The sequence below is a fragment of the Eptatretus burgeri genome, chromosome 10 (assembly GCF_056783735.1).
Source record: "Eptatretus burgeri isolate ZD-2024b chromosome 10, Ebu_testis_v1, whole genome shotgun sequence".
NCBI lineage: Eukaryota > Metazoa > Chordata > Myxini > Myxiniformes > Myxinidae > Eptatretus > Eptatretus burgeri.
In genome coordinates this window covers 26,104,878-26,132,034 of record NC_140970.1, presented here as the reverse complement: position 1 = coordinate 26,132,034, position 27,157 = coordinate 26,104,878, and the positions used below count along the sequence as shown (strand labels likewise).

Below are 27,157 nucleotides of genomic sequence, written 5' to 3'. Positions count from 1 at the left end.
TACAAGAAAGACAAAATAAAACGAAAAGCATGATTAAAAGGTGAAGAAGAAAGGATAACCAGTGCAGCATCATGGAAGAAGAAGCAAAGCACAAAGAAAGAAGCCATAAGAAAGCTATATACCCGTTGCTTTCTGCTTGCCAGGTATTGCAAAGGTAGTCTCGTTGCTTCTTCTTCAGAATCAGAAGCACCTTCATCACACCCACCAACCCGGGTGGGTTGTAGTGGAACTCCAAGGCGCCCAAACGCCTCTGGTCGCACACCTTGAATGTGCTGTTTTAAAAGAGAAAGGCCAGGATGTGAGCTTCTGGTTAATTTATTATGCACCAACAATCAACCAAAGTTCAGACAACTTCTTCTAATTGATATCAAATGGTTCAATAAATTGTCAATTGTCAAACCATTTACCCTCAGATCCGGGTTTGCTGCAGCTTTTCGAAGCTCAGCATGGATGATCTTCTTGGTTTTCTCGCGCGCAGCGTGCTCGACCAGTCGCTGGCTCAGCACAGAAAGTTTGGCCAGTGCCGAAGCTAGTTCCTGAGTTGCCAGTGCTTGTCTTGCCCGGTCCTGCAAATATAATGAACCTCAAGTGAATCTTTGACCATTCCGTATTTGAAACAAAAAAGCTATCTTTCTCATCACAAAGAAATATCATGAGGAAAGTGATGAAATTGACAAACAAAATAAGAAATATCAAAACCAACCTGCCAGGCCATTGCTCTTTCCGTAAGGCATTGAAGTGCCTCTCCCTCGGGAAGGCGCACAGACAACTTCTGCAAAGCCACCAGCAGTGAAAGGATAGTCTCCAAGCGTGGACGACGTGACCGCTGGCACAACGGGCACAAAAACCGTGGCTCTTTGTTTCCAAAAGCAGGTCCTGATCCACCAGCTGTACTCCCACCAGCTTTCCTTTGGGCAGCAGTCCGTGGTTGAGCCACACAGGCAGAATGAAACCAATCGTAGCAGAGGTGGCACTGGAGCATAGCTCCACTGGGTGCTCGCCGGCACACACAGTAACGAATGTCTGATGGTGGAAGGCTGGTGCCAAATGCACCGGGATGAGGCTTGGCCCGGTTCAAAGCACGCAAGCGGCGCATTGCCTCAAGTTCTATATGCTCCGATTCTTTGAACGAAGCAACCTGGTTCACAATAATTTACGAGTTTATGAAAGCAACAATTTGCATACAATATAACAACAAAAAATATGCAGACAAAAAGCTAATAAATATTCAAGCGACGTTACAATCTGAAAGCCATCACGTCTATAAAGGGACACTACCAGTTTGAAAAAAATAAATAAAGGGACACACCATAATCAGAGGCAAACTTAATAACCTAACATTAACTGCACGTTCACCAGAATCCATATGACGAATAACACCAAATTTCACTTCTAAGGCAACACTTTTAAGCTGCCTCTTCGACACTCGACAGTGCAGTATGTTTCTTTTTGCAAGACGCAAAGTAGTTTGTGTAGAGTAGGCAGAGACGAAGGCTGAGACGACGTATATGAGAAAGGACAGATGCTGTCAGCAAGAAAAGGGTTGGTTGAGGCGACACAAATCAGATCATGGTGCAGTGGAAACCCTCATGTGGACCAACCGGGAAAGCGGACCACCTCTCATCCGGGCCACTTTTTCTCCAGTCCCTTCAGAAATTCCTATCTATTTAGTACATTGACTGATCGGAGAAGGGGACCACCCCTGGCTCGGGCCACGGACCACCATATTACCAGTCCCTTGAAGCAGATTTGAACTCTCAAGCGGACCAGTGTCAATTAGGTACGAACATTGTTCCCTTGAGTAATCCGAGCATATACAAAGCTCTTTGGCTGGGCAAGCGCGACTAATTGCAAACAAACCGTTCCAAAAAGACATTCTCCAGATGATCCCAAGATCGTGAAATGAAATTGGTAACAATTACTCTTTACCCAATGAAATCGTGGGATTTTGGCGTCTCCAACCTCCCGACCAAGGGATCATTCGCGCGATTAAGGCAACGTATAGAAAACAACTCGTACGGACTGTCCTCGCTAAAATGGACCGCTGTCAGCCAGGCGACACCGACGCCGTGAACGATTTTAAAAAGTGTGTCACTGTCTACGTTGCCTGCACGTGGATCGCACAGGCCACAGCACAAGTCAGAAAATCCACTGTGAAGTCTTGTTTCGTTCGGTGTGGTTTCGGCGATGACGCGGTTGAGGGCGACGAGGAAGACGATATCCCACTCGCCGATCTGCTCAAAAGAATGCAAGAGAATTACGGTTTGATAACGGACATGGTTGATGACTGCCTTAACTGCGACGCAGACGTTCCCACGAAATGCGAGAACAATGAAATTAATCAAGTCCATGACGACGTGGTGGCTGAGTTTATTACTGACAATGTTGACGCTGATAACAATGACATTGACGACGACAACGACATGCAGGAACCAACGATTACCACGCAAGAAGTAATGGACTGTATGGCGAAAACAAGGCAGTATCTTCTGTCGAAGAATCTCGGACATTTATTGGACACCGTCGACAAACTACAGAATGGTATCGCTGAATCTGCCACGTCATCCGTGAGGCAGCGCACCCTGGACTCTTTTTTTCAACGTTGCTCAATAATAATAAAAATTACTGTTTCCGTGAATAATCCAAAAGACTTTCTGCGAATAATCAAAATTACTGTTTCTGTCTGTCTGTCTGTTTCTGTGAATAAAGTACAGTACGTGAATGTGAAATATGATGTGAAATCCTGTACAAACAGTTGTTCCACTTAAGTTATTCAATTTAGGAATTAAATGTATTAAGGAAGTTGTACATCTTTACCTGAAGACCTACCCAAATGGTGAAACCAGCTAAGGGGACCACCCCTCAAGCGGAAACCAGCTCAAACCAGCTAAGGGGACCACCCCTCAACCACTTTTGGCCAAGTCCCTTGGTTTGGTCCAAATGAGGGGTTCCACTGTATTAATAAAGTGGCGAGGCATTTGCGAAACACCATAAAAGGGAGATACGTAAATAGGAATATTACAACAATGGTATATGCGCAAGGGTTAAAATAATAACACTTACAACATCATGTCATCTTCAAATGAAGGGATAGCCAAAGAGGAGATCTTAAAAGGCACAGCATTAAACTCTCAAACCAATCACACAAGTCTACTACAGTCAACAATAAGAGGTGCCTTCCTTAAGCACACAAAACAATTTGAAAGTTTATTGTTTTTCTTAACAACTTTCTAACACTAGTCAACTTATAGGCATTTTTGAAAGTTCTTTCCTCAGCCTATCCAAATCATCTGTAATTTTCAGCCTTATCCAATTGACTGTCTTGCATCATTCCTAAGGATAACACTTCCTCCATAACATACAGCCAATTTAACAAGAGCAAAATTACCAAAACAAACATTATGGTATTATAGTAAGCACAGATCTGAGCCTGACGGAATGGTGCAGAGGTGCAGAGGACGAGAAACAGAAAGGCTCATTTGCCTATGAGAGATGTCTGTTCTGAGTTACATTTCTATACGACTAAACTGTTTGATTGGCTCTTTACAGGCAGAACGTTGCATCACAAAGTGCGCCGTCTCTCGGACGTATGTTGAGCTGGGGACTATTCTGGTGGCATTTTTTTTAGTGGATGTTAAAGATCCAACGGTATCCTTCAACAAAGAGCTGGTGAGTTTCACTGGCACCCTGGCCAAATTCTAAATTCTTGCCAGCTTCAATTGAATGTCAGACCTAACCAGTGGTTTTGAACAATTTGAACAAAGTATACATTATAGGCTCTATGAGCTACCAACTGCAAGTTAATGAACAGGTATAAGGAGGAGAAAATAAGCACAGATCTGGGAAGGAAATATTTTGACTCAGGGTTCAAAATGCTCGTAGGACATGCCATACGTACAATGCTCGCTGGGTCTGCAAGATCTGCAGGGTTATCACCCTCATTCTCAACTCCATCTATTCGTCTTGCATCTCTCTCTGTGGGTGCTTCACGCACTCTACGCCGTCGTGACTTCCCCACAGTAGGCAACCCAACATCTGTGCGTGGGCTCAGTACCTGCAAGAGATGGTGTTACGTCACAATGAAAATAGCTCTATCATGAATCAATAAGAAAGTTATTGCTGCATGGTGATGAAATGTCCTGGATGCTCAGCAGCACTTGCCTCCAAAAGAGTGCATTGAGAGTTCTTCTTCAGAAAGGTGCGTGCAGTTCGATCTTTCCAAGCACGAGCAGCAGCTGCCTGGTTCTCCAGCTGTGGCAATACCTCCAACATCACTGGTATTGGACGTCCCCTGAGTATCGAGCGCTCCAGCACAGAGAGGTATGGTGGACTTGGTCCACACTGAAACGTCCATTACAGACAATTAGATACAGGGCTTTACGGAACTCTTTCTATTCCCTTCTAAAACAATAATTGCAATGAAGCTTACTATTTCTTTCGGTTTTTCTGACCCCACACTCAATGTAAACAAGTGGTAAAAAGCTCAAACCTGCAAGGCCTGCACAAGAGCTGTCCATTCTCGTGCCTTTCTTAAGGCCTCCTTCAGCGCCAGCATGTTGGGCAAGTGAGCAGGAATTACCTCGGCTTCTTGCACCATAGTCTCAAGCAGGGCCATTGGCTGGCGTGCCCTGAAATGCAATCGCGTGCCGGTATTCTCAATAACAGGTCATAATGCACAGGTGACCTAACCATAAGCAATAGGCCTTGACGAGAGTAAAGTTCTGAACCACAGTGAAACAGTAAATATTGAATTGAGTCCTACATGACATATATAAGCATTCCACAGTGATGAACCATAAGCTTGGTTTTGGCTTAGTGGTTGGGATAGCGGCTTGGGATCCTAGGGTCCTGAGTTCAATCCCCGTTGGCCACTGAATTAAAATACACCAGGAGGTTGACTCAGCCTGTCATCCTTCTGAGGTCGGCAAAATGAGCACCAGTGTACTGGTAAGGGGGACATTGCATCAGCGGCATAGCCGCGTCCCAACCAATGATGCAACGAGGAAGAGAGGAAGAGAGGAAGAGAGGAAGAGAGGAAGAGAGGAAGAGAGGAAGAGAGGAAGAGAGGAAGAGAGGAAGAGAGGAAGAGAGGAAGAGAGGAAGAGAGGGAGAGAATCAACACATTTCCACAATAAAGTATTTTTTTCGAGTGTGCTTGTATGAAGGCACCAGGTATGACACTAGGTATGTGGGTAATGGAGTAGGTTCAGTTCAGTCTCTATTATCCTCAGGCTCAGGTGAACTCTGCTATCATGCTGAATGAGGACTTCTGTCATATTGCTGTTGGGATGGCTTCTTCCTGAGCAGGTCTTGTACACGTCTTTATGTTTCAATATCACATTCAAGAAATCCCATTGCTCATGTACTCTCAATGAGACAATCAAACAAGTGAGTGCAAATACACACACACAATCACCAATAATCAAGGCATCAAAAAACAGAGGTGCGGAAAGGAGGGGGGGGGGGAGAGAAGGAAACATCCAGGAAGTGGGAGTGTTGCTGTTCATATCATATGGGTGTTGCTGCTGAAAGTGCCTCATTTGTAAACATAAAGTTTTGACTGTAAAGGTCAAGGAACAAGCATTATTTATTAATTGTGAAGATACTAGCCAAAATAATGTGTCCCAAGGTATTATAAAATGGTCACAGAAGAGATGAACGACTGAAGATACTAGCATCAGGGTAGTGAAAAGTGGGTAGACAATGAAAGTGTAAATTGACAAGATCAGAAAATACCTAAAATATTACAAAATGGAATGAAGTTAATTTCAAATAAAGACTAGAAGGGCACTCGGGAGAGTGCATACCTACGCCCGTAATGTCTGATCCACGAGAACATATTCGGCCAAATACATTTTTGAAATATCATGCTATGCAGTACTATATCGATTTTGGCCCGATCTCTCAATGGTGAAGAATCACTTTAAAGATTAAATAACTCTTGTCTCCAGATCCGGATACGGATTTTCACCAAAATTGAATCAATTCTTCCTTGCCACACACCCATGTCCACCAAGTTTCGTCCAAATCCATCCACAACTTTTTAAGATATCTAGCACGATATATCGGTTGAGCACTATCTCTCAATGGTGAAGAATCACTTAAAAAATTATCAGATCCGGATTCGGATCTTCACCAAAATTTAGTCAATTCTTCCTTGTCACACACCCATGTCCACCAAGTTTCATCCGAATCTGTTGACAAATTTTTGTTGTTGTCTTGTGGACAACTTTCGATATTTTGGTATATATCGTTTTTGGCCCAATCTCTCAATGGTGAAGAATCACTTAAAAAATTATAGTAGCCGGATTCAGATCCAGATCTTCACCAAAATCTAATCAGTTCATCATTGCTGCACACCCAACCTGCCCACAAAATTTTATCTGGATTCATACACAACTTTTTGAGATACCCTGCACACAAACAGACAGAAAGAGATGAAACAACCTCATTCACCTTCGGTGGCATCGGTAATCAGCCTCTACCAGTAAAGGGGCTGTCACACCTTGACGTTTTAGCCAGCGTATGGCAAGGTATCAAAATGTATGTAAAACGCTGGTGTACGCTGAACTATTGATGTTTTTTTTTCAGTTTTTGGCGTTTAATAACGTGTTGGACGTATGCATAACATATTAGTATCATACACAGAACGTTTCAATCACATATAGATAACTTATACCAACGAATGCTGAGCGTGTTGTCGGCGTTCACAACCTATGCCCAACGATAGTCTAACTTGTAATAGCGCGCGGCAGCGTATCGCCGACGATCACGTGGCGTAGGCTATTAATAGGCTGTGGCTCGACGATTCAAATCATAACCGCACTAGACATCGAAGTGTGAAGCCACTGTCACACCTTGACGTTTTAGCCAGCGTATGCCGACGTATGAAAAATTTGCCGAACCAAGCTGGCACACGTCGAATACGTCATGGGCAAGTTCTGTATACGTTAAGAGCACGCTGGCATACGTCATAGTATGCTGGCATATGTCGTCATACGCCGACTACGTCGAGAAATTTTCAGCATGTTGAAAATTTCTCGACGTACTCGGCATATGACACATGTTCCGCAAACGCTGGCAATAAGTTGTAGGCACGTTACGTGATCGTTCACACACGTTACTTGTACGTTACTCATAAGTCGAAACACGTCGAGGTAATGGTTAGCGTCAATGTTAGACTCCCTGTTTTTTGTTTTTTTTCTTCGGTATGACGGTGATGTTGACACTTTGATTTCTAGTGCGGTTATGATTTAAATCGTTGAGCGGCAGCCTATTAATTATATTATATTATAACCGCACGAGAAATCGAAGTGTCAACATCACAGTCATACCGGAGAAAAAAAAAAAACCAGGGAGTCTGGAACTGACGCTAACCATTACCTTGACGTGTTTCCACTTATGAGTAACTTACAAGTAATGTGTGTCGACGTGTGTCAACGATCGCGTAACGTGCCTACAACTTATGGCCAGCGTTATGCAGAACGTGCAAGTCACACGCTGGCATATTTCAAAAAATTTCAAGCATGGAAAATTTGTCTAACAGCTCGGCATACTACAACGTATGCCAGCGTACTACGACGTATGCCAGTGTGCTCTTAACGTATACAAACTTACCCATAACCTATTCGACGTGTGCCAGCGTTTTAGCTAAATTTTTCATACGTCAGGCATACGCTGGCTAAATCGTCAAGGTGTGACAGGGCCTTAAGAGAAGCACAGAAGACCTTGCAAGAACAGACAGAGGAAGTGGGTGAGAAATTAAGTCAAACCTCTACTTGGTAATTTGCACAGAGATGGATCATCTTGTTTTGGTTTTTTTTTCTGCAATTTTAATAGCTGCTGAATAGAAGTGTCTCACACACACACACACACACACACACACACACACACACACACACACACACACACACACACACACACACACACACACACACACACACACACACACACACACACAATTGGCCAAAACAACTGTTGACCAAGGGAGAAATTACAGGAACATTCTCAGTCTGATGACACCATCTCGTGGTGGAGCTTTACTCTCTGCAGACAGTGGTGCATTTTTAGAAAGAGATATCCTCCCATCCACTCTCTCCCCCCAGTCTACAATAGAATGTAAACCAATGGAGTTTATCCATACTCTGTTCTTCAGATGCTGAGCATCAAGCGAGTTCTTTGGTGTAACTCAGTCAGAATTGTACCACTGACCTTCCAGACTCAGAGTGGATACTCTTTACCACATTGCCAATGAGTGTGATAATGAGGTCTTTAAAAGTGCCCTATAATAGAGCCTGAACACCCCCCCAAAAAACATCAAAATAAAAAATCACTCAGAGTGACAACTTGGCTAAACGGAATGGTACTCGGTGGAGCACATACCTCCACCAGGCTGAATACACCCAACCTGTCCACCAAGTTTCATCCAAATCCGTCCACAACTTTTTGTGGCATCATGCAATATCGTTTTTAACCCCATCTCTCAATGGTGAAGAATTAGTTAAAAATTAAATAATTCTCGTATCCAGATCTGGATTCGGATTTTCACCAAAATTGAATCAATTCTTTATTGTGGCATTCAAAACCTGTCCATCATGTTTCATGTGAATATATCCATAAACATTTGAGAAATTGTGCTATATATTGTTTTTGGCCTGATCTCTTAATGGTGAAGAATCACTGAAAAAAAATCTCAAATCTGGATCTTCACCAAAATTGTGTTGCTGTCCTTGACCGGTCACCAACACACCCCTCAAAAAATTCAGCATGATTGCTTGAAAACTGTGGCCAAAAATCGTGTGACAAACAAACAGACAAACACGACAGGACAACATATTTGGTGAAAAAAAATTTTCACCACCAATTAACAAACCGACCAGATCAGCCTCGTTTGGTGTTTTGCTGCTTTGGAGCACAAAAGATTTGCTGTAGCAGTAGGGACCTGTTTATCCCCAATTAAGCATTTGTGCATAATATTTCCTTTAAGATTTCTTTCATTAAAAAAATTACAAGTTAAAAAGTTTTCATTACTCTCAATGTTAAGTTTGCACACACACAATGAGTTAACAAAACAGGAGGCTACGTAAACACTGTCAAACCTTTATCGCAACCTTGATCGCAGGTGTGGAATCCAACTGTTTTTTTGCATCTTCTTCAGTCTTCTTGAAAGCTAATCAGTTGCTCGTGGTATCGTTGAAACACATCGTGCTTTGCTGGATCACTGGCATCACAATCTTTTTGGTTTGACACAATTTATTTTTTAAACACTCATGCACTGGCTCAGAGCAGAGTATGATTGACAGGAGGCTAATGCCAGGAAGCAAGTTGGGTTTATGGTAAAATTGCATTTTGGCCAACAAGAGAGAAGAAAATACAAAGAAGATTAATTTTTTTCTACATTTTTTCAATGTACAACTTGCATGGACTGATGTACGACCACACATTAGGAAAGTTTTGCACACAACCTATGCGAGGTTAGCAGGTGTACTGTACAGCATCATTACCTACACTTAAATATCATCAAATACACTTTCTCATAAACCATTTGTTAGAGTGTAAAAAAACAAAAAAGGATCCCACGTACGACCATTAATTAATTGCTAACACTACAAGCTACATATTTTCCATGAGAAATATTCCCAAATCGAAATCTGTGGACTTTACACTAATTGCAATGCTTCACATTATGCAGCTGCAGCTATTTTCTGGTTCATAAAATCACATCATATACTTCTCAAAAATAATTATGTGACAACTTCTAAACCATAAAATAAACTATGAATTCACAGTTCATCAATTTGTCAACCGCAAGCAAACCATGGCAGTTGAGGAATTAACCTCAATCAGGAAAGTAGACCCACAACATGTAATGTTACAATTATCATCACCTGAATTGAGCAATCCTGGAAATATGTGCACATCTTGTCTCCCACAGAATCTGCATACCTTATCTGTGCACGACCCATGTCAATATGCTACTACAAGTCACGGACAGGTGTGTGTGTGCCCGTTTGTGTGTGATTGTTGCGCTCCTCCTCATACAGTTCTGTGACAATTACATCCTAGATAGGATCAGCATGACCCCAATTATTGCATGGGGGTGTTTTTATCTTGGGGGAGGGGGGGTGAGGAAACGATGCAATTTCTCCAGGTAAATGTGTATTGTGTAGCGCCGCTCCAGGTAAGAGAGAGTATTACAAGTCTCCATCCTTTACAGTATTCCTGTCGCCAAGTTTTACAGTGCAGCGAGGTGTTTTGAATTGCGCAGTAAGAGCTATTTTGGAGAGGTATATTGAATTACACGTTTGAATAAGGATAATAACATAATCCCCCAGCCCACTCCCAGAGAGAGTGGGTGCTTACAGCACTCTATAAATTGCCTACTGGTGTGGATCTAGTGCCAAAAGAGTCTTCACCCCCTTTAAAATTTTTCACCTTTTGTTTCCTTATAGCCTGGAATTAAATTGCATTAAATCAGACTTTTTTCACCTCTATTTACACATCGTAACCCACAACTTCCAAATGAAAAACAAATTCTACTAATTTCAGAAAATTCATAAAAAATACAAAACTGGAATATCTTGGTTGCACAAGTGTCCACCCCCCTGAGCTAATACTTCGTGGAAGCACTTTTGACAGCAATTACAGCTGTGAGTCTGTTGGTATAGGTCTCTACCAACTTTGCACACCTTGATTGGGCAATATTTGACCATTCTTCTGCACAAAACTGTTCAAACCCAGTCAAGTTATGTGGGGAGCATACATAGACAGCAATCTTCAAGTCATGCCACAGATTTTCGATTGGATTTTGGTCGGGGCTCTGACTGGGCCACTCGAGGACATTCATCTTTTTGTTCCTTAGTCACTTCAATGTAGCTTCGGCTGTGTGCTTTTGGTCGTTGTCATGCTGAAAGGTGAACTTCCGTCCCAATTTCAGCTTTCATGCAGAATGCAGCAGGTTTTCCTCTGGGATTTTTCTGTATTTTGCTCCATCCATTTTCCCTTCTATCCTGACAAGTACTCCACCAGTCCCTGTTGATGAGAAACATCCCCATAACATGATGCTGCCACCACCATGCTTCACGGTAGGGATGGTGTTCTTTGAGTGAAGTGTTGTGTTCGGTTTGCGCCAAACGTAACATTTTGCATTTAGGCCAAAAAGTTCCATCTTGGTTTCGTCAGACCACAAAACGTTTTGCCACATGGCATCAGAATCTCTGGAGTTTCTTTTTTACATACCTCAAACGGGACTCACTCAAGGTGGGCTTTTTGAGTTATGGCTTCCTTCTTGCCACCCGACCCTACAGGCCAGACTTGTAGAGTGCTTGGGATATTGTTGTCACATGCACATAGTGACTAGTTTTTGCGATGAAGGCATGTAACTCATTCATATTGGCTAATGGCCTCTTGGTAGCCTCTCTGATCAGTCTCATCCTCGCTTGGTCATCCAGTTTGGAGGGACCGCCTGATCTAGGCAAGGTGTATGTGGTACGATATGCCTTCGACTTCTTGATGATTTTCTTGACTATTCTCCAAGGGATATTCAAGGCCTTTGGAATATTTTTATACCCATCTCCTGATCTGTGCCTTTCCATAACTTTATCCTGGAGGTGTTTTGAAAGCTCCTTGGTTCTCATGGTTGAGTCTTTGCTGTGAAATACACTACCCAGGAGAGAAAACCAACAGGAACAGCTGATTTTATTCTGAAATGATAAAAATCAGTACAATTTCACACAGCTGGAGGCCAATTAAACTTGGTGTGCGATTTTGAAAGTGATTGGTTACACCTGAGCTGCTTTACAATTGCTATTATAAGAGGGGGGGGGGGTGGACACTTATCCAAACAAGATATTCTAGTTTTGTATTTTTAATTAATTTTCTGAAATTAGTTGAATTTGTTTTTCACTTTGAAGTTGTGGGTTATGTGTATATAAAGGTGGAAAAAAGTCTGATTTAATTCAATTTAATTCCAGGTTATATGGCAACAAAAGGTGAAAAATTTGAAAGGGGGTGTCGACTTTCTGTAGGCACTGTAAGATTGGGAATTATGACGTGTCATAAATATGAGAACTAAATAAATTGGTTCACACCATTGGGATGGTTCAGGATGAGATGACTCGGACTGTCTGCTTCCAAATACAATGTTCATCGCAGTGTCATTTACAGTGTGGTACAAAATGATGTGCAACTTTATATTTAACTGCAGTATTTTGAAATCATTGGTCAATTTTGTTTGTTTTGTCTAATATAATACACAGGATTAGTCAAATTTTAGTTTTTCTAGTGAAAAGATGCTTCAACAAGCAATAATGAGCAATATCAATTGTATTTCATGAAGTGCTCGATCCAGGCAGTGCACTTCTGGTTGATAGCTGCCACACGGACACTGAAGTTGTCGATGACTTGGCTACGAACTAGAGTTGACACATGTCTGATTTCTCATCTCATGCTATTTTTCAACTCCCACAGTGTGTGTGGGTTGTTTTCATAGACTAACTTTGAGGGACCCCAAAAGGTAGTAATTGGGAGGAGACAGATCCACAGAGTAGAAAGGAAATAGGTTGTCTGTCTGTCGAGAAATGTCGATCGCCCAGGAAATGTAGTCTCAATACTCAAAAGCACCATTCGATGTATGTGTTGGTGAAAGTCTTGTTGGAAGATGACTGAATTAATAGTAATGTCTTGCTTCCTTATCAGTGCCGAAAGGAATCTTCTCTGCAGCATGTCCACGTATCTACTTGCTGTATCTGTGTTGACTGTCACTGTTTGTCAGACTTCTTTCTCAAAGAAGGTCAGGTATGGGAGCATGCGCCGGAACAACGTGTCGCTGCGTCCACTTTCCACCGCTACTCCAGGGGCCTCCGTCTGGCCATCCCCCAGGCAGATGCCTGGTGCATCCACACCTCCTTGAGATGTCGATCAACCTGCTGCAACCATGAGGCATGTGGTCGGCCCATTGGCCTGCTCCACTCATGAGGCTCCCTCGCTGAGAGAATCTGGTGAGCAGGATCAGCGTTAGGAAAACAAGCCACATGTCCATACAGCGACAAATGAAGCTCACAGACTATGCAGGCAACAAATCTCATTTGAGTCTCTCTCAGCAACCCCTCGTTGGACGGCAAAGTCTGACCAGCGAGAGCCAAGGATTCTCCGAAGAGACTTGGTAGCAAAGGAATTAAGTCTACATCTCAGATCCCTGGTCAGAGTCCAAGTCTCACATCCGTAGAGCAAGACTGGAAGCACCAAGGACCTGAAGACTCAGATGTTTGTTCTCCTGCACAGGTACCGACAGCACCACACCCCATGATCCAGTGAACCTATGACTCTCCAGGTCTGTTCCAGATGTCTATTCACCTCTGAGACACATGAATATCACTGCCAAGGTAAGTGAATCTCTCTGTGACCTCAACATCCTCATCACAAACAGATTAGGTATAGACAAGACAGCAGCATCCAAGATGTCCTTGAAAGCCTGGATCTTAGTTTTTGACCCAAGAAACCGATAATCCCAGCAGCTCCGACTCCTCATTCAGCACCTCGAGGGCCCCCAAAAGAATATCCAGAGTCTCCGCAAAGATGACTGCATCATCTGCGAAACCAAGGTCAGAGATCTTGACATTCCCAAACGATGATCTTGACATCCTCCCAAGAATCCAGTTCATACAAGTGCTGAAAAGTGTGGGGGCCAGTACACACCACTGACAAACTTCAGTTACAACTGGAAACAAGTCAGAGATGGTACCACCACATATAACAGCACTCTCACTTCCAGAGTATAGTTCAGACATTAGATTGATCAGTTTTGGTGGCTCCCCATAAAGACCAAGAATCCTCCAGAGGGCATCCCAATTCACTGAATCGAACGCTTTGCAGAGATCCACAGAGGCTGCAAGCAGCCCCTGCCAAAACTCAGGTCTGCGTTCGGTGGAGACCCGAAGGGCAAGGACACAGTCAATCATTGACCTCTTTCTGTGTGAAGCCTGACTGCTCTGGGCATTGGTGCTCAAGCAGATGGTGGCGAACCCTTGAGCTTGCCAACTCCAGCATCGGCTGGGATGGTACCATTCTCTGGGATTTAAGCTGCAACTTCAGAGTTGCTGCCAAAAGCCTGTGGTCGGTATTGAGGAACTGAGCACTACAGTCGACCCTGCAGTTCTGGATCATCCTCCAGTGACCATTAACAAGCACATGGCCAATCTCCTTTGCCACACCACCAGTATTGCACTACCAAGTCCAACGACGAGCATGTTGGCATGGAAACCATGAACCAGCCAACCTAAGTCTATGACTTCTTGCAAAGTCAAGGAACATAGTGCTATTCTGGTTCAGTTCCAGACCTATGGGGACCAACACACGTCTCATAACCACCCCTATCAATTTCAGTCGATGCATTGAAATCCCCCAAGATGATGAGTATCTCACCTGGGGCACTGATCAAACAGACTCGAGCGTGGCATAAAATGCGTCCTTCACGGTGAGATCACTCGCCTTAGTCGGAGCACATTCAGAGACCAGGGAAATGGCACCCAAGGAGTGACGAATCCTTCATCTCATAATACGCTCGTTGACTGGTGTTACCTCAATTATCATTTGAGTCAGCTTATTGGACACAGTGACAGCAACTCCTTTGGCATGGTAACCATCAGAGCAACCAGACCAATAGTAGGGGTAACCACCCGCCACAATCTCACCACTATCCGGTCTCTGAACCTCAGAGTGCTGCAATACCAATGTTGAAACACTTGAGCTCAGATGATAACAGAGACAGGAGATCATCCTCTCTTTGGGATAGGACATTCAAGGCATCCAGCCAATGAGCTGCCTCAGGTTAACCCAAGGAGACACGGTCTGGTGGACGACATCTCAGCACCACCCCAACACACGCTACCGCAATCTTACCCGGGAAGGTTACCCCATGGATTTCCTTCTATCAAAGAGTGGGGGCCCCGAAGGCTTTGCCCCAATTCCGTCATCCAATGAGCTGCCCTGCGAAATGACAATAAACAAAAAGTATAAGCAGATGGAATATACTCAGAGTTGGGTGGTCCATCCATCCATCCATTGGGACCATACTCTGTACAGGGCGTTGGTGCTGCCAAAGCAGTCTCCTGGGCTATTGGGCACAAACTTGAATGGGTCACCACTCCGACACAGAATACTCAAATGGCTCAATCATCCCAGCAAGCTGGTACTTTTTGCTGACCTCGGAAGGATGACAGGCTGAGTCAACCCCACCTGGTATTAATTCAATGGCCAGTGGGATTTGAACTCAGGACCCCAATATTCAAAGTCCACCACCATAACCATTACACCAACACCAGGCATAGAGTTGGGTGGTGGTTGGTATAATACGTCCATTTTCTTTGAGCTGATGGTGGGCTGCATTTAAAAAATACATAATAATGATCTGCTGGAAACCATACTCAGACTGATACAAGAGCACATTAATCAGCAAACAGTACGTCTTTCATCATCATTTCTGTCACTTTGGTTGAGAATTTCTGCAGTACCAGGTTTAAGAGCTTTCAGTCTTTCGTGAACTGGATTTAGATTCCATCATCGTCGTCTTCAAATGCTCCAAAGAACATGCTCAAGAGCACATGGGCCATAATACACCTCTGTTTCACACAGTATGTGACATCGAAGAGGTCTGTGCATTCACCACAATCCAAAACTCTGGCAATTATTTGATCATGGAATTGTCATATCAGATTTCCAAATCTATCAGGACATCCAAATTTCATTAAGAGTTTCCACAAGGCTTCTCTATTTACTATGTCAAAGGCATTTGCCAGTCAACAAAAGCACAGTAGAGCCCCCATGTGTTGTGCATGACATTCCTCTTGTTCAGTATATGTCAAAAGGTTAAGCAGATAACGTCACTAGTGCTTCTGTCTTTTCGAATCAAAATAAAGACCAATTACTGCACCATCGTCCCCCAAGGAGGAAGCCAAACGTAACAATACACACGCATGCGCACGCACGCACGTACACACCTGGTACTTACAACTATGGAGTATGACTTGCAAGAACCTTGACAACTGCCACAAGCAAAGAGATACCTTGGTGGTTGTCACACAATTTTTTTTTGTCCTTTCCCTTTATACAGGTGAACAATTATGGCATCTTTGAATCCTGAAGAAAAATTTCCTGATCCCACATTTCTCAATATCATTGTGCAAGTTGGATGTCTCACTGAAATCCACCAGTTTTGTAGATTTCACCTGTTATCTCATCTGAACCTGAAACTCTCCTTAAAGGAAGAGATGTGATCGTCTAATCTACCTCCGCAATAGAGGGTTTGATATCCAGGTTTTCTTCTTTGGGCCATCTAGGGAAGGTAAATGGGGATAATAAAGATCATGCGACAGAATGCCGGTGAACTGCATGCTTGACGCACTGGAGCATGGAGTGAGACAGAACAGCCTCTGGAAAGTGGTCCAATAGATGGGAGAAGCAATGGATAAAAGGGTTGATGTGCTGGATTTTGTGAGATTAACCAGGACAGCATTACTTGGAGAACGGCGAGCATCGTGGAGTAGGTATGGTTGAAGAACTGAGAGTGCAAAGGAGGGATAGTATTGGAGAAGAGGCGGTATATCAAAGAATGACAACATCTTACAGAAAGAGCTGGATCATCTGATATGGTCAATCACAAGATGTGTAGGATATTGTATTGGCGTCACGTTTATGTTATTAAAGCCATTTCTGCAAATGTAAGCTTGTCTGTTATCATTTCGAGAATGTCGTCATTTTCTATTCTGCAAACGAATTTCACTTCGTCTCATGTTGGCTTCCACTGACAGCATATTTATTTATAGCATATATAATAAAGATCACTGTGCTGGTCCTTTTCAACTAGAATATTAACATATAGCATTGCAAAACAATTCAAGCTTCATAACTTTTGTTGCTGAATTTTTTGAGACATTTGAAATTATATTTGTTTCTTCAACCTTGAGTTAGCAAAGAAGACACTTAGTTTTACTCATCCTGCTCTTGCAAATGAGTTATATTTTGACCTTCCTTTTACAGTGTTTGGTTGTCATGATAATGTACTTAATGAATGGAACAGCCACAGTTTTTGGTCTGTAGACGATAACCATTATATAGAGGGACGGTTTGTAGCTGTTTGTTCTCCAATAATTTATTAACAATATAACCCTTGCTTAAGGCCCTGTCACACCTTGACGTTTTAGCCAGCGTATGCCGACGTATGAAAAATTTGGCGAATACGCTGGCACACGTCGAATACGTCATGGGTAAGTTTTGTATATGTTAAGAGCACGCTGAAGCACGCTGGTATACGTCGTAGTACACCAAGCTCATCGACAAATTTTGGGCATGCTCAAAATTGACGTGCTCGGCGTATGACTCACACGTTCCGCATACGCTGGCCATAAGTTGCAGGCACGTTATGCGATCGTCGACACACGCTACTTGTAAGTTACTCACAAGTCGAAATACGTCAAGGTAATGTCTAGCGTACCCGAAACTTATTTCTAACCTATGAGTAACGTGCTTTGAACCTATGTGTAACGTATCTCCAACGCATATTGACGTATTTGACCTCTTCCGGACGACCACAGAACTTACTGAACGTGTTTCTAACTTACAGCTACCGTATAATGGCGTATTGGCAGCGTTTAGGGGAATTGGTATATAAAAATGGGGTTCACAGGAGGAACCCGTCAGTGTTCCAGACTCCATGTCGAGTAGATGTCCATGTTGAGTAGATGTCCATGTCAGGCTGATGGACAGATGAGGGCAGCGAACAGGTTTTAACCAACTACGTTTCATCGATTTACAAAGGATAAAGACATAAGGAATAAGGCCATAATTTATTATTGTTAATTATTGTTTATGAATTAAACATTAAAAAAATAACATCAACAAACATCAAGAGTTAGACGGTGATGACGTACGTTTTCTTTGGCATGATGGTGATGCTGACACTTCAATGTCTAGTGCGGTTATGATTTTAATCGTCGAGCGGCAGCCTATTAATAGGCTACACCACGTGATCGTCGGCGATACGCTGCCGTGCTATGCATAAGTTGGACTATCGTTGGGCATAAGTTGTGAACGCCGACAACACGCTAAGCATTCGTTGGTATAAGTTATCTATAAGTTATCGAAACGTTCTGTGTACGTTACTAATACGTTATGCATACGTCCAACACGTTATTATACGCCCAAAACTGAAAAAAACAACAATAGTTCAGCGTACGCCAGCGTTTTAGATACATTTTGATACGTTGCCATACGCTGGCTAAATAGTCAAGGTGTGACAGGGCCTTTATGCATGAATGCTATCGAAACAATAAAGTTACGAATTGCATCTGCAGTAATGCATAGTGGTATGCAGAAAATACGTGTGTGTGTGTGCGTGTGTGTGCATGTGTGTGCATGGTGTGTGCGTGCGTGTCATACTTTTTGTTTATTAATTACGTACGTCTATCAATTAATTACGCACTATTGGAATGTACCTTTCAACCCTTTTGACTGCCGAGACCCCTTAAGACCCTGAAAGGTCCAAAAAGTCCCCAAAAACCCCAAACTCCCAGAGGACTCAAAAAGTTCCCAAGGACCCAAAAAGTCCCAAAAAGTGCCCAAAAAGTGCCCGAACACCAAAAAGTCCCAAAAAGTGCCCGAGGACCAAAAAGGCACAAAAAGCACCTGAGGACCAAAAAGTTCCTGAGGACCAAAAAGTCATGAAAGTTCCAAATGACCCAAGTGTTCCAAAAGTTCCTAAGGACCCAAAAGTTCTTGGGGACCCAAAAAGTTCCTGAGGACTCAAAAGTCTCAAAAAGTTCCCAAGGACCCAAAAGTCATGAAAGTTCCCAAGGACCCAAAAGTTCCACAAGTTTCCGAGGACCCAAAAGTCACAAAAGTTCCCAAGGACCCAAAAGTTCCAAAAGTTTCCGAGGATCCAAAATTCACGAGTTCCCAAGGACCCAAAAGTACCAAAAGTTCCCGAGGGCCTAAAAATCCCAGAGGGCCCAAAGACCCCAAGAATAGACCCTTTAAGACTCGACTATACTTGAAAAAATCCATTAGAATTCCCATGTTTTAAATGCACGCCATGTTAAGGTTTATAAAGCTGCTCAATACGTACTCCTACCATGGCATGGCATTCAAATTACAAAATATATAACAAAAACAATGATAACATTGCAACAAAGCATATATTAATTAACACTAATAATATTTACAACAATAATAAGAATAGTAGTATTATATGGCAATGATAACAAACATATAATCACTGCACTGGCTCCAAGCACATCTAGGCTTAGTGAAAGGCGAGCTAATGCTCAAGAAGTACAGCAGGCAGGGATGCAACAAGGCTATGAAGACCAATGAAAATTTGGTTGATAAAACCAACGGGCCCACGAGTGCAGAAAATGAACAAAACACCCTTGCAATAGCAGTGACATTTATATCAATTTAAACCAGCAAAGAGCCCGTCTTTATGGACGGGAGGAGGAAGGAAGTAGTAGGACTTGGAGTACGTGATTACTATCACACCACTGTAAACACACACAAACACACGTCGTCTTCTAGGGATACGTCTCTCAGGGATAACTGGTTCGGGGTTTAAAAAAGCACAGGTAAAAGGTAAGGTAAGATAGTGTTAAGTCTGTGGGGTAGATGGAGTAATTTCTCAGGAAAGATAGGATTGCATAGTATAGCATGGTTCATGGACGTGTAGGAGATATCTCGATGTAAATTAAGTAGGGAAACTGTGAGCTTAAGTGTTGCGTGTCACCAGATGGGTGGTGGTGTTAAATTATATAGGGTTTAAGGTTAATTTTTCCCAGTATGTGATTGCCCCTTGTGACCTTCTCCTATGTTTTTGCATTTCAAGACCGGCGATAAAGAGATCACGTCCTTAAAACAACAACAACAACCGAGCTGCACGCCCGAGCAGGCAAGAAACCCAGCCTCCAGGGGGACAAAGTATGCCCCCGGAGTGGATGATTGATGGGAGTGACATCAGAGAAGAGGAGGGAGTGAGGACCGCAGTCAGAGAGTCTGGCATTGTGCGATCATAGGTTGGGTGCGGGACAGAAGCGAGAGAGGCAGGCTCGGTGGGTGGAAGAGAAGGGCATTACGGCTGGCTTTCCCTCAACATGGTGAAAAGGCTGCATGATTCTCGTGTTCTTGCTAAGGCGAATGGGCTCGCGTGATGGAGCAAGATGCTGGCTATTGACTGTTGGCTGGGTCGTGTGCGACCGCACCACGAAGCCTCGTGTTGTGCTATCGGGGAGGGAGACGGCGCCATTCTGCATAGTAGCAGCATCAGCAACTGCGATCGATGAAACAAGTTGTACGGCGGCTTCTGATCCCTGGTGTTGAGTATTGCCGACCGAATTGCCTCCTGTAAGTTTTCCTGCCCAGAGAGCGGATGGGCGTCATTTTGGGCGCATTTTCCTGTGCAGTGACGAAGCGGTTTGGTGACTTTCAAGCTACCGATACTCACCTCTGGGCACACAGCTAAATGCCAGGATAAAGGAGAGATTTTTCTTTCATTATTCTGTTCTCTTGTCTGCATTAAAGTGTGTGGAGGCATCTATGTGCCTGGTGTTGGCTTAATGGTTCGGGTGGTGGGCTTGGGATCCTAGGATCCTGAGTTCAAATTCCATTGGCTGTTGAATTAATATCAGGTGGGGTTGACTCTGCTTGTCATTCTTCTGAGATCGGCAAAATGAGTGCCAGCCTGCTGGTATCCTGTGTCGGAGTGGTGACCTGTCCAGGATTGTGTCGAATAGCCAAGGAGACTGCTTTGGCAGCACCAACGGTCTGCACAGAGTATGGTCCCAATGGATGGATGGAGGCGCCTCCAAATTAGATTTAGTTTACCTCGCGTTCCCTTTTTATTACTACACTTTGAATTATCATTGCAAATATTTGATTTATTTGAGTTGCTTGTGTTGTCTATTTTTCGTGGATTCGAGTATAAACCCGTGTTGTGCTGCCGTCCATTACGTGCTTTTTCCGCCCTCCCATTCGATTCCATCATCGTAGTCTTCAAATGCTCCAAAAACATGCTGAAGAGCACAGGGTCCCAACAGATAATTTTTGGTCTGTCATACCAAGCTGTTAGAGAACATGTGCCATAATCTCCATAATCTCCACGCGTGCCATAATCTCCGAGAATCTCATCTGAAAGCCTCCAAGGGAAATCGTTTGGCTCTCCGTCCAGGTCGGGGCAATTCCCTTGGACATGACAATAGGGAATAGATAGGGTTTAGGGAAATAAGGTAAAAGAAAGATTGATCGAAAACACTGTGTATGAAAGCACAGCAGAAGCTGGTATTTTTAGTAATGCCTTTTATATCGTGCCGTCATGTGCATTCCAGGTTGGGGAAACATCCCACAGAAATTAAAGACATGAGAGTGTCAATCATGATGTCTAATGAAGTGAACCAGCCTGAAAATAAAGGAACATTTATAACATGTTGTTGCTGCTGTCATCGCCACTGTCGTCATTTGTGCACTCCTTATATATAGTTTTGTATTTCTTAGTTTATCATTCCACTGAGTATATTTACCTGTCACTTCGCTGACAGCTCAAATAAAAAAACAGCATTTTGTACTTCTATATGTAATTCACCATGTCTGTTAGCATGTTTTACACCGGCGTTCCAAGTCCTGCTTCCTTTTCCTCCCATCCGTAAGGATGGGTGCTTTATTATAATACAAAAACCGATATTCATCACATAAAGGCAGCCATGGCCAAGTGGTTAAAGTTGCTGACTGGTAAGTTGGTGGATGCAGTTTCATCCCAGATAAGGCCAAATTTCGAAATTGATTTATTTTTGGATAAGAAAAGGTGTCACACATACACAGACACGGCTCCTTTAATAAATATATCTCGATAACAGTTCTGTGTGATCTGGTATAGAGAAACTATAATAAAATTCACCAGGAACAGTCTCATCTGACCACAGATTACTCCACCATGCCCACCTGGCTTGGAGACAGACTCTGGCCTTTTCCTCCCAACGCTCAGCCAGCGTCAGCAACTGCTGAAGCTCAGCAAGTGCACGTTCAACAGTAGCACGGGGTGCGACCGCCACACCACCCTCTAGTAAAGCCCGCATTTCTGCCAGTGTAGGTCTCTCTGGCGCCTCAAGTGCTCGCCGGACTTCTTGCAACCAACGTGCCTGCTGCAGAGCCAGGCGGAGGCTCTGTGTTTCCGGTAGGTCAACATCCAAACTTGAAGACTCATCTAGCAAACGCTCTAGTAGCTCGGGCTCTGGATTTTGATCTTCTAGTGCTGCTTGGGCTTCTGATTTGCAACGTTCAATCTTGTCTAGGAGGTCCTTTAAAAAAAGGAATGGAAGAATTAATGGTGAAAAAAAGAAGAAAAGAAACAGGGATGAAGAATTCAAAGCATTTACAAAAAGAGGAAAGACATTTTAGGTATATTTTTTTTTAAATCAAAAAAAAAAAAATCACCTTACCTGGACTTGTTTGGCTTGGGGCACGATGCAGGACAGACTAGCGAGCTGTGACATGAAGGCCTGCAGCTCCTCCAGTGAAAGTCTTGTTTGAACCTTAGCCTCTGAGCGCAACCTATAAAAGGAAAATAAACAAATTAAACTCGCAATCTTTTTGAACACTTTAGTGCCTGGCTTATAAACGTGTATGTAATTGGATGTACAATACCGTGTACGAGGCTTGTGGCTAAGTAACTGCTGTGCAAGTGAAGCACACTTTTCAGCATCGCGGATTGCTGCCGAAAGGCTTTTCTGCAGCAATGGGTTGCGGATCCTCTTCTCTTTCACCTCGCTTACCAAAGCACGAAGTTCACCCAGCTCTGGCATACAAAGCACATTCGTATTTGTTGTGTGGGCAATAGCAATGGATGGAGCAAAATAAAACATGTCAGTAATGCCTAATGGGGGTAAAGGAAGGATCTTCACTGAGGGAATGACCTTTATGCACAGCATAAAGCCATTTTAATCTAAAGACATCAAATTATATAATTGCAGGAGAAATTGATACAAATACCGAAGCTGGTTAAGACTGTAGGACGAGAGCAGAGTTAATTCTCCTGCAGACAATGTTGATAATCAATGAATCAATACAAAAGGCATACCATATATTTATTTTATATTTGGGGGGGAAATACTTCTACCTTCATAATACGTTTGATGCTTCTGAATATCAGTATTATTAGCTTTCCTCACATCCATCTAACTTTGTTTCTTGAACTATACTGTTGCAATGCAAGACGAGGATGCAGCACAACCTTTCCCCTTTGACTGAACTATGCATTTCCTCAATGTGTTGACACAAAGATTTTGACCTTGAGGCTCTGGCACTTTGACCTGACATTTGTTCATGACATTATATCTAATATTTATTGTCAGAATGGTCAAATGGAACATTGATAAGCTTGGATTATGTAACAATTATGACCCTCACCGAAGGGGAGGGTATTGCGTTTGGGTCCGATTGTTTGTTCGTCTGTCGGCACAGAACTTTCGTGTTTTTCTCTGCAACCGCATGTCGGATCGAGACGAAGTTTTTACCATAGGTGCGATGACTCATGCAAAATGTTTTAATCATAATTATGATGTCATAGGTCACATGATGTGGCAGCCATGTTGGAAAAACAATAAATCTTTGGACCTCTATCTCTGAAACTGCATCAAGGAAAATATTGAAACTTAGCACACGGCAAGTACTCCTCATGCGGATTAAGTGTGATTTTTATTATGACGTCATAGATTTTTATTATGATGAAGCTCCATGCTCTTCCAGCTAAATAAGCTGCTTTTGATGAATGGAAGCACACACACAGATATTAGCCAGATATTTCTTTAGTACTTTATTTAGAGTTTGGCAAATCGTATTTATGTGAACAATATGCTTTGCATTTGTGAGCATATTGGGCTTTGCTCCCCACCCCCCAACCTCCCCCTTTCTATTTCCACATTTCTCCATATCTCTCCTCAAAACATTCTCCCACACCTCACACATTCACTGCTATCTACACAGTCACAAACATCTCCTCATTTAACACAATTCCCTGCAACAACATTCATGTCGACATTACCTCGCTGGCACCAACCGGACCGGAGCAGGGCCAGCGGTCGCACAGGGCAGCATGGGCCAATGAGAATCCGGCAAGAATGGAAGGTTCTCACACTCTCACCATGTCTCTCCAAAAGGACCATCTGGAACACCCAACACCCCACCCCCCCCCCCCACAACCCACTTTCTTAACAATCCTCTTGAAGAAGTCCTTTCATTCAAGCTTCTGGGTCTCATGATCTGCCATGATCTTTCCTGGGAAAGCCACATTTCCAAGCTGGCCTCCAAAGCCAGTCGTCGACTGGGCAAACTCCATCATGCAAAGTAATTCCTTGGCACATCTGAGCTCCTGACCATGTACAAAGCTTTCATCTGCAGCCTGATGGAGTACTGCACTCCCCTCTGGGTTGGCACTCCTGCCTCCCACCTTCCTCGGCTTCAAGCTGTGGAAACCAAGGCATTTAGGATCATTGGTATCTTCCGTGATGAGGCTGAGTCTTTGGGTCTCTCACTCTCTTTTACCACAGGCAGGTTGGTGGTCTTTCTGTCTTTTACAGTCTTCTCTCTGGCCTGCCCCCCCCCACTCTGTCTGAGATATGTCCCCACAATATTTCTGCAGGGCGCTCAAGGGCTGCCAGCAACCCCCTTCTGGTAAAACTACTAAAATCACGAATCACTGCTCACCTTCACTCTTTCATTCCTCTGTTTTCCCACATTCGGAACAAACTCCCCCACTCTCTTCAATCCCACTCTTCCCTCCAGGTCTTCAAAACAGCTGTTCAACACCACCTCTTATGTTCCCCCATCCAAACCAAGATCTTTTCTAGCTCCGTTAAGCCACCCAAAACCCACCTCCTTCAAATTCCCTGCTTTCCTTCCTGAAAGTCCCTGCCGTGTCCATCTTGTTTACCCTGTGTACCCCACCCCATCCTTCTCCCTTCCACAGATCTTCTCATGTCTCTGTTCCACACTGTTTTTTCCTTCTCTCTTCCACCCCCTCTTGTCTCCTGCTCCCCTTCCTGTATGTTCTCTGTTTTAACTCTCATATGAGCCTCGACAGTGTATACAAAAAAAAAGTTCCCGCCTACACACGGCAAAGTATAAAAGGGCATGGGCTTGGGTTCAAATACAAAAACTTGTTACATATTTCATGCATCCCCCAATGTTGATCATACAAAGTTTCACTAAAACATTTCAAATGTACTCATAATTGCATTTTTGGTATCTATCTATTTGTCCCTGCCCCTGGGGGGCATAAATAAATTTTTTTTTTTTTTTAAGCCTGGGGGTAATAAACGACCCAAATGCAATACCCTCTCCTCTATCGAGAATAAAAATAGGACATGACAATTATTTCAATCCATTTTCAAAGTATAATTTGCAGAAAGACATATATATATATATATATATATATATATATATATATATATATATATATATATATATATATATATATATATATATATATATATATATATATATATATATATATATATATGACCATTTTTATTGTTGTTTATAATTATTTAATCAATCATTTTTTTACATTGTGAGGAAAAATCTCAAAGCACTTATTCCATACAATGTGGTTTGATTGTATTGGTGTACATATATTTTATTTGTCATTGTTTCGATTAAATCCCACCACCAATGCAAATTTCAAAACATCCTTAATTCAAACAGAAACAGTACATATTCCCATTGCAGTTCATTCTACCTCACTCTTATGCTAAAACATGAACAAAGGGAAATAACTATTCTCAATTTTCATCTATACATTCTTAGCCCTGAGAAGTCATTTCCACAACAATTTCCATACACTGAAGTTTGTCTTAACATCAAATGCTGTAACATCAAATGCTGTCTCTAAACTTCTCCTTGTGTTCCGGTTGAATATAACTTGAGTGAACAAACAACTAGAGTGAAGTTAATGGCACACCATCACAAATCCCCACACTTCCCACATAAAGAAAAGTTGAAAGATGGCAAAAAGATCCAACAGGAATGACACAAAATCAAATTTTGAGTTGAAATCCCCATTTTTATATCCCCTGTTATTTTTAAAAAAGCATGGGGATAATAAAAGTGACTTTGCAATATCACATATCAGTTTGCATACCCTTAACTTGTACTCCCCTCCATCACCCCTTAACAACATTGTACGTCTCACCCTTCTTCTGTTCTGGTCCTGATGGGTGAAGTGCAGCTTCTGTCTGTTGAATCCAGCTCATGCATGTATCTTCTCGTTCTTTCAGCCGCAGTAGCATTTCCGGGATCTCATCCAGTGCGTAACGGAACCTATGAAAGCATTGATAAATTATTTCATCAAAGAACAGTGGAATATTCAGAAATTCCAGAATAGCACTTTGAAATTAAATCCTGGGTGAAAGCAATGAGATTACCGCAAGCACTGTTTTTCAGGCAAACAGGAGCACAGGTGCTGAGCATGTGTCAGGCATACAAGGCGGTTCGGAGAACAAGAACAGGTGAGTGCTGAAATAAAACAGGTGGTCTTGCACGTGTCACACTGGCGCTCATCATCTGCAAGAAGTTCAAACGCCTCCCTCTCTGACTGCACTACACCCTGGAGAACAGGACGATTGCCGACTCATAGGTATCCTTGTTGTAATACAATACATAGTAAGCATTCCTCAAGATCATCAACAAGGGCAAAACATTATAGCGTCACCCAAATGCAAAGAAAATCATGATAATTTTTCAAGCCTCTAATATAATCAGCCTCACCCGAAGCTCCACAATAGAACGCTGTTCCTTCTCTTCTTTGCTCATGATTTCGAGATCTTCTCGGACTGCCCGCGCCATCACCAAATCCAGTCCATCTGCCTCTGCGGCCATTTTGCATATCAACTCATCGTGCGAAAACACACAGTACCGGTATAGCCGCCGGTAATGCTCGACACAGAGCCGGCCCATAGGTAGCTGCAGAAAAAGTAACCGTCACGGATAAAAGTTACAGTAAATCTACAATAAGATAGCTGTCAGAACAGTTTTCTCCTTGTAATAATGATTATTTAAAGTAATTTAACTTGAAGTAATTTAATTATTTAAAGTAATTAAATGATAATATTTGCAGAGGTTATGGCTA

General features: G+C 42.8%; 1 protein-coding gene across 1 annotated transcript in view; it reads right to left on the bottom strand.

Annotated features, from left to right (window-relative positions):
- Positions 1-27,157, bottom strand: part of LOC147018120 (lysine-specific demethylase 5A-like) — a 140,405-nt gene that overhangs the window by 34,841 nt on the left and 78,407 nt on the right. Inside the window, exons 14-25 of the mRNA XM_085900072.1 lie at positions 26,797-26,991; positions 26,454-26,635; positions 26,222-26,349; positions 22,678-22,828; positions 22,473-22,584; positions 21,976-22,331; positions 4,490-4,628; positions 4,162-4,341; positions 3,899-4,054; positions 704-1,138; positions 408-566; positions 123-272 (exon numbers count right to left, since the gene is read on the bottom strand). Coding sequence (XP_085756198.1) covers positions 123-272; positions 408-566; positions 704-1,138; positions 3,899-4,054; positions 4,162-4,341; positions 4,490-4,628; positions 21,976-22,331; positions 22,473-22,584; positions 22,678-22,828; positions 26,222-26,349; positions 26,454-26,635; positions 26,797-26,991 — 2,343 coding nt within the window. The remainder of the gene's footprint in view (positions 1-122; positions 273-407; positions 567-703; positions 1,139-3,898; positions 4,055-4,161; positions 4,342-4,489; positions 4,629-21,975; positions 22,332-22,472; positions 22,585-22,677; positions 22,829-26,221; positions 26,350-26,453; positions 26,636-26,796; positions 26,992-27,157) is intronic.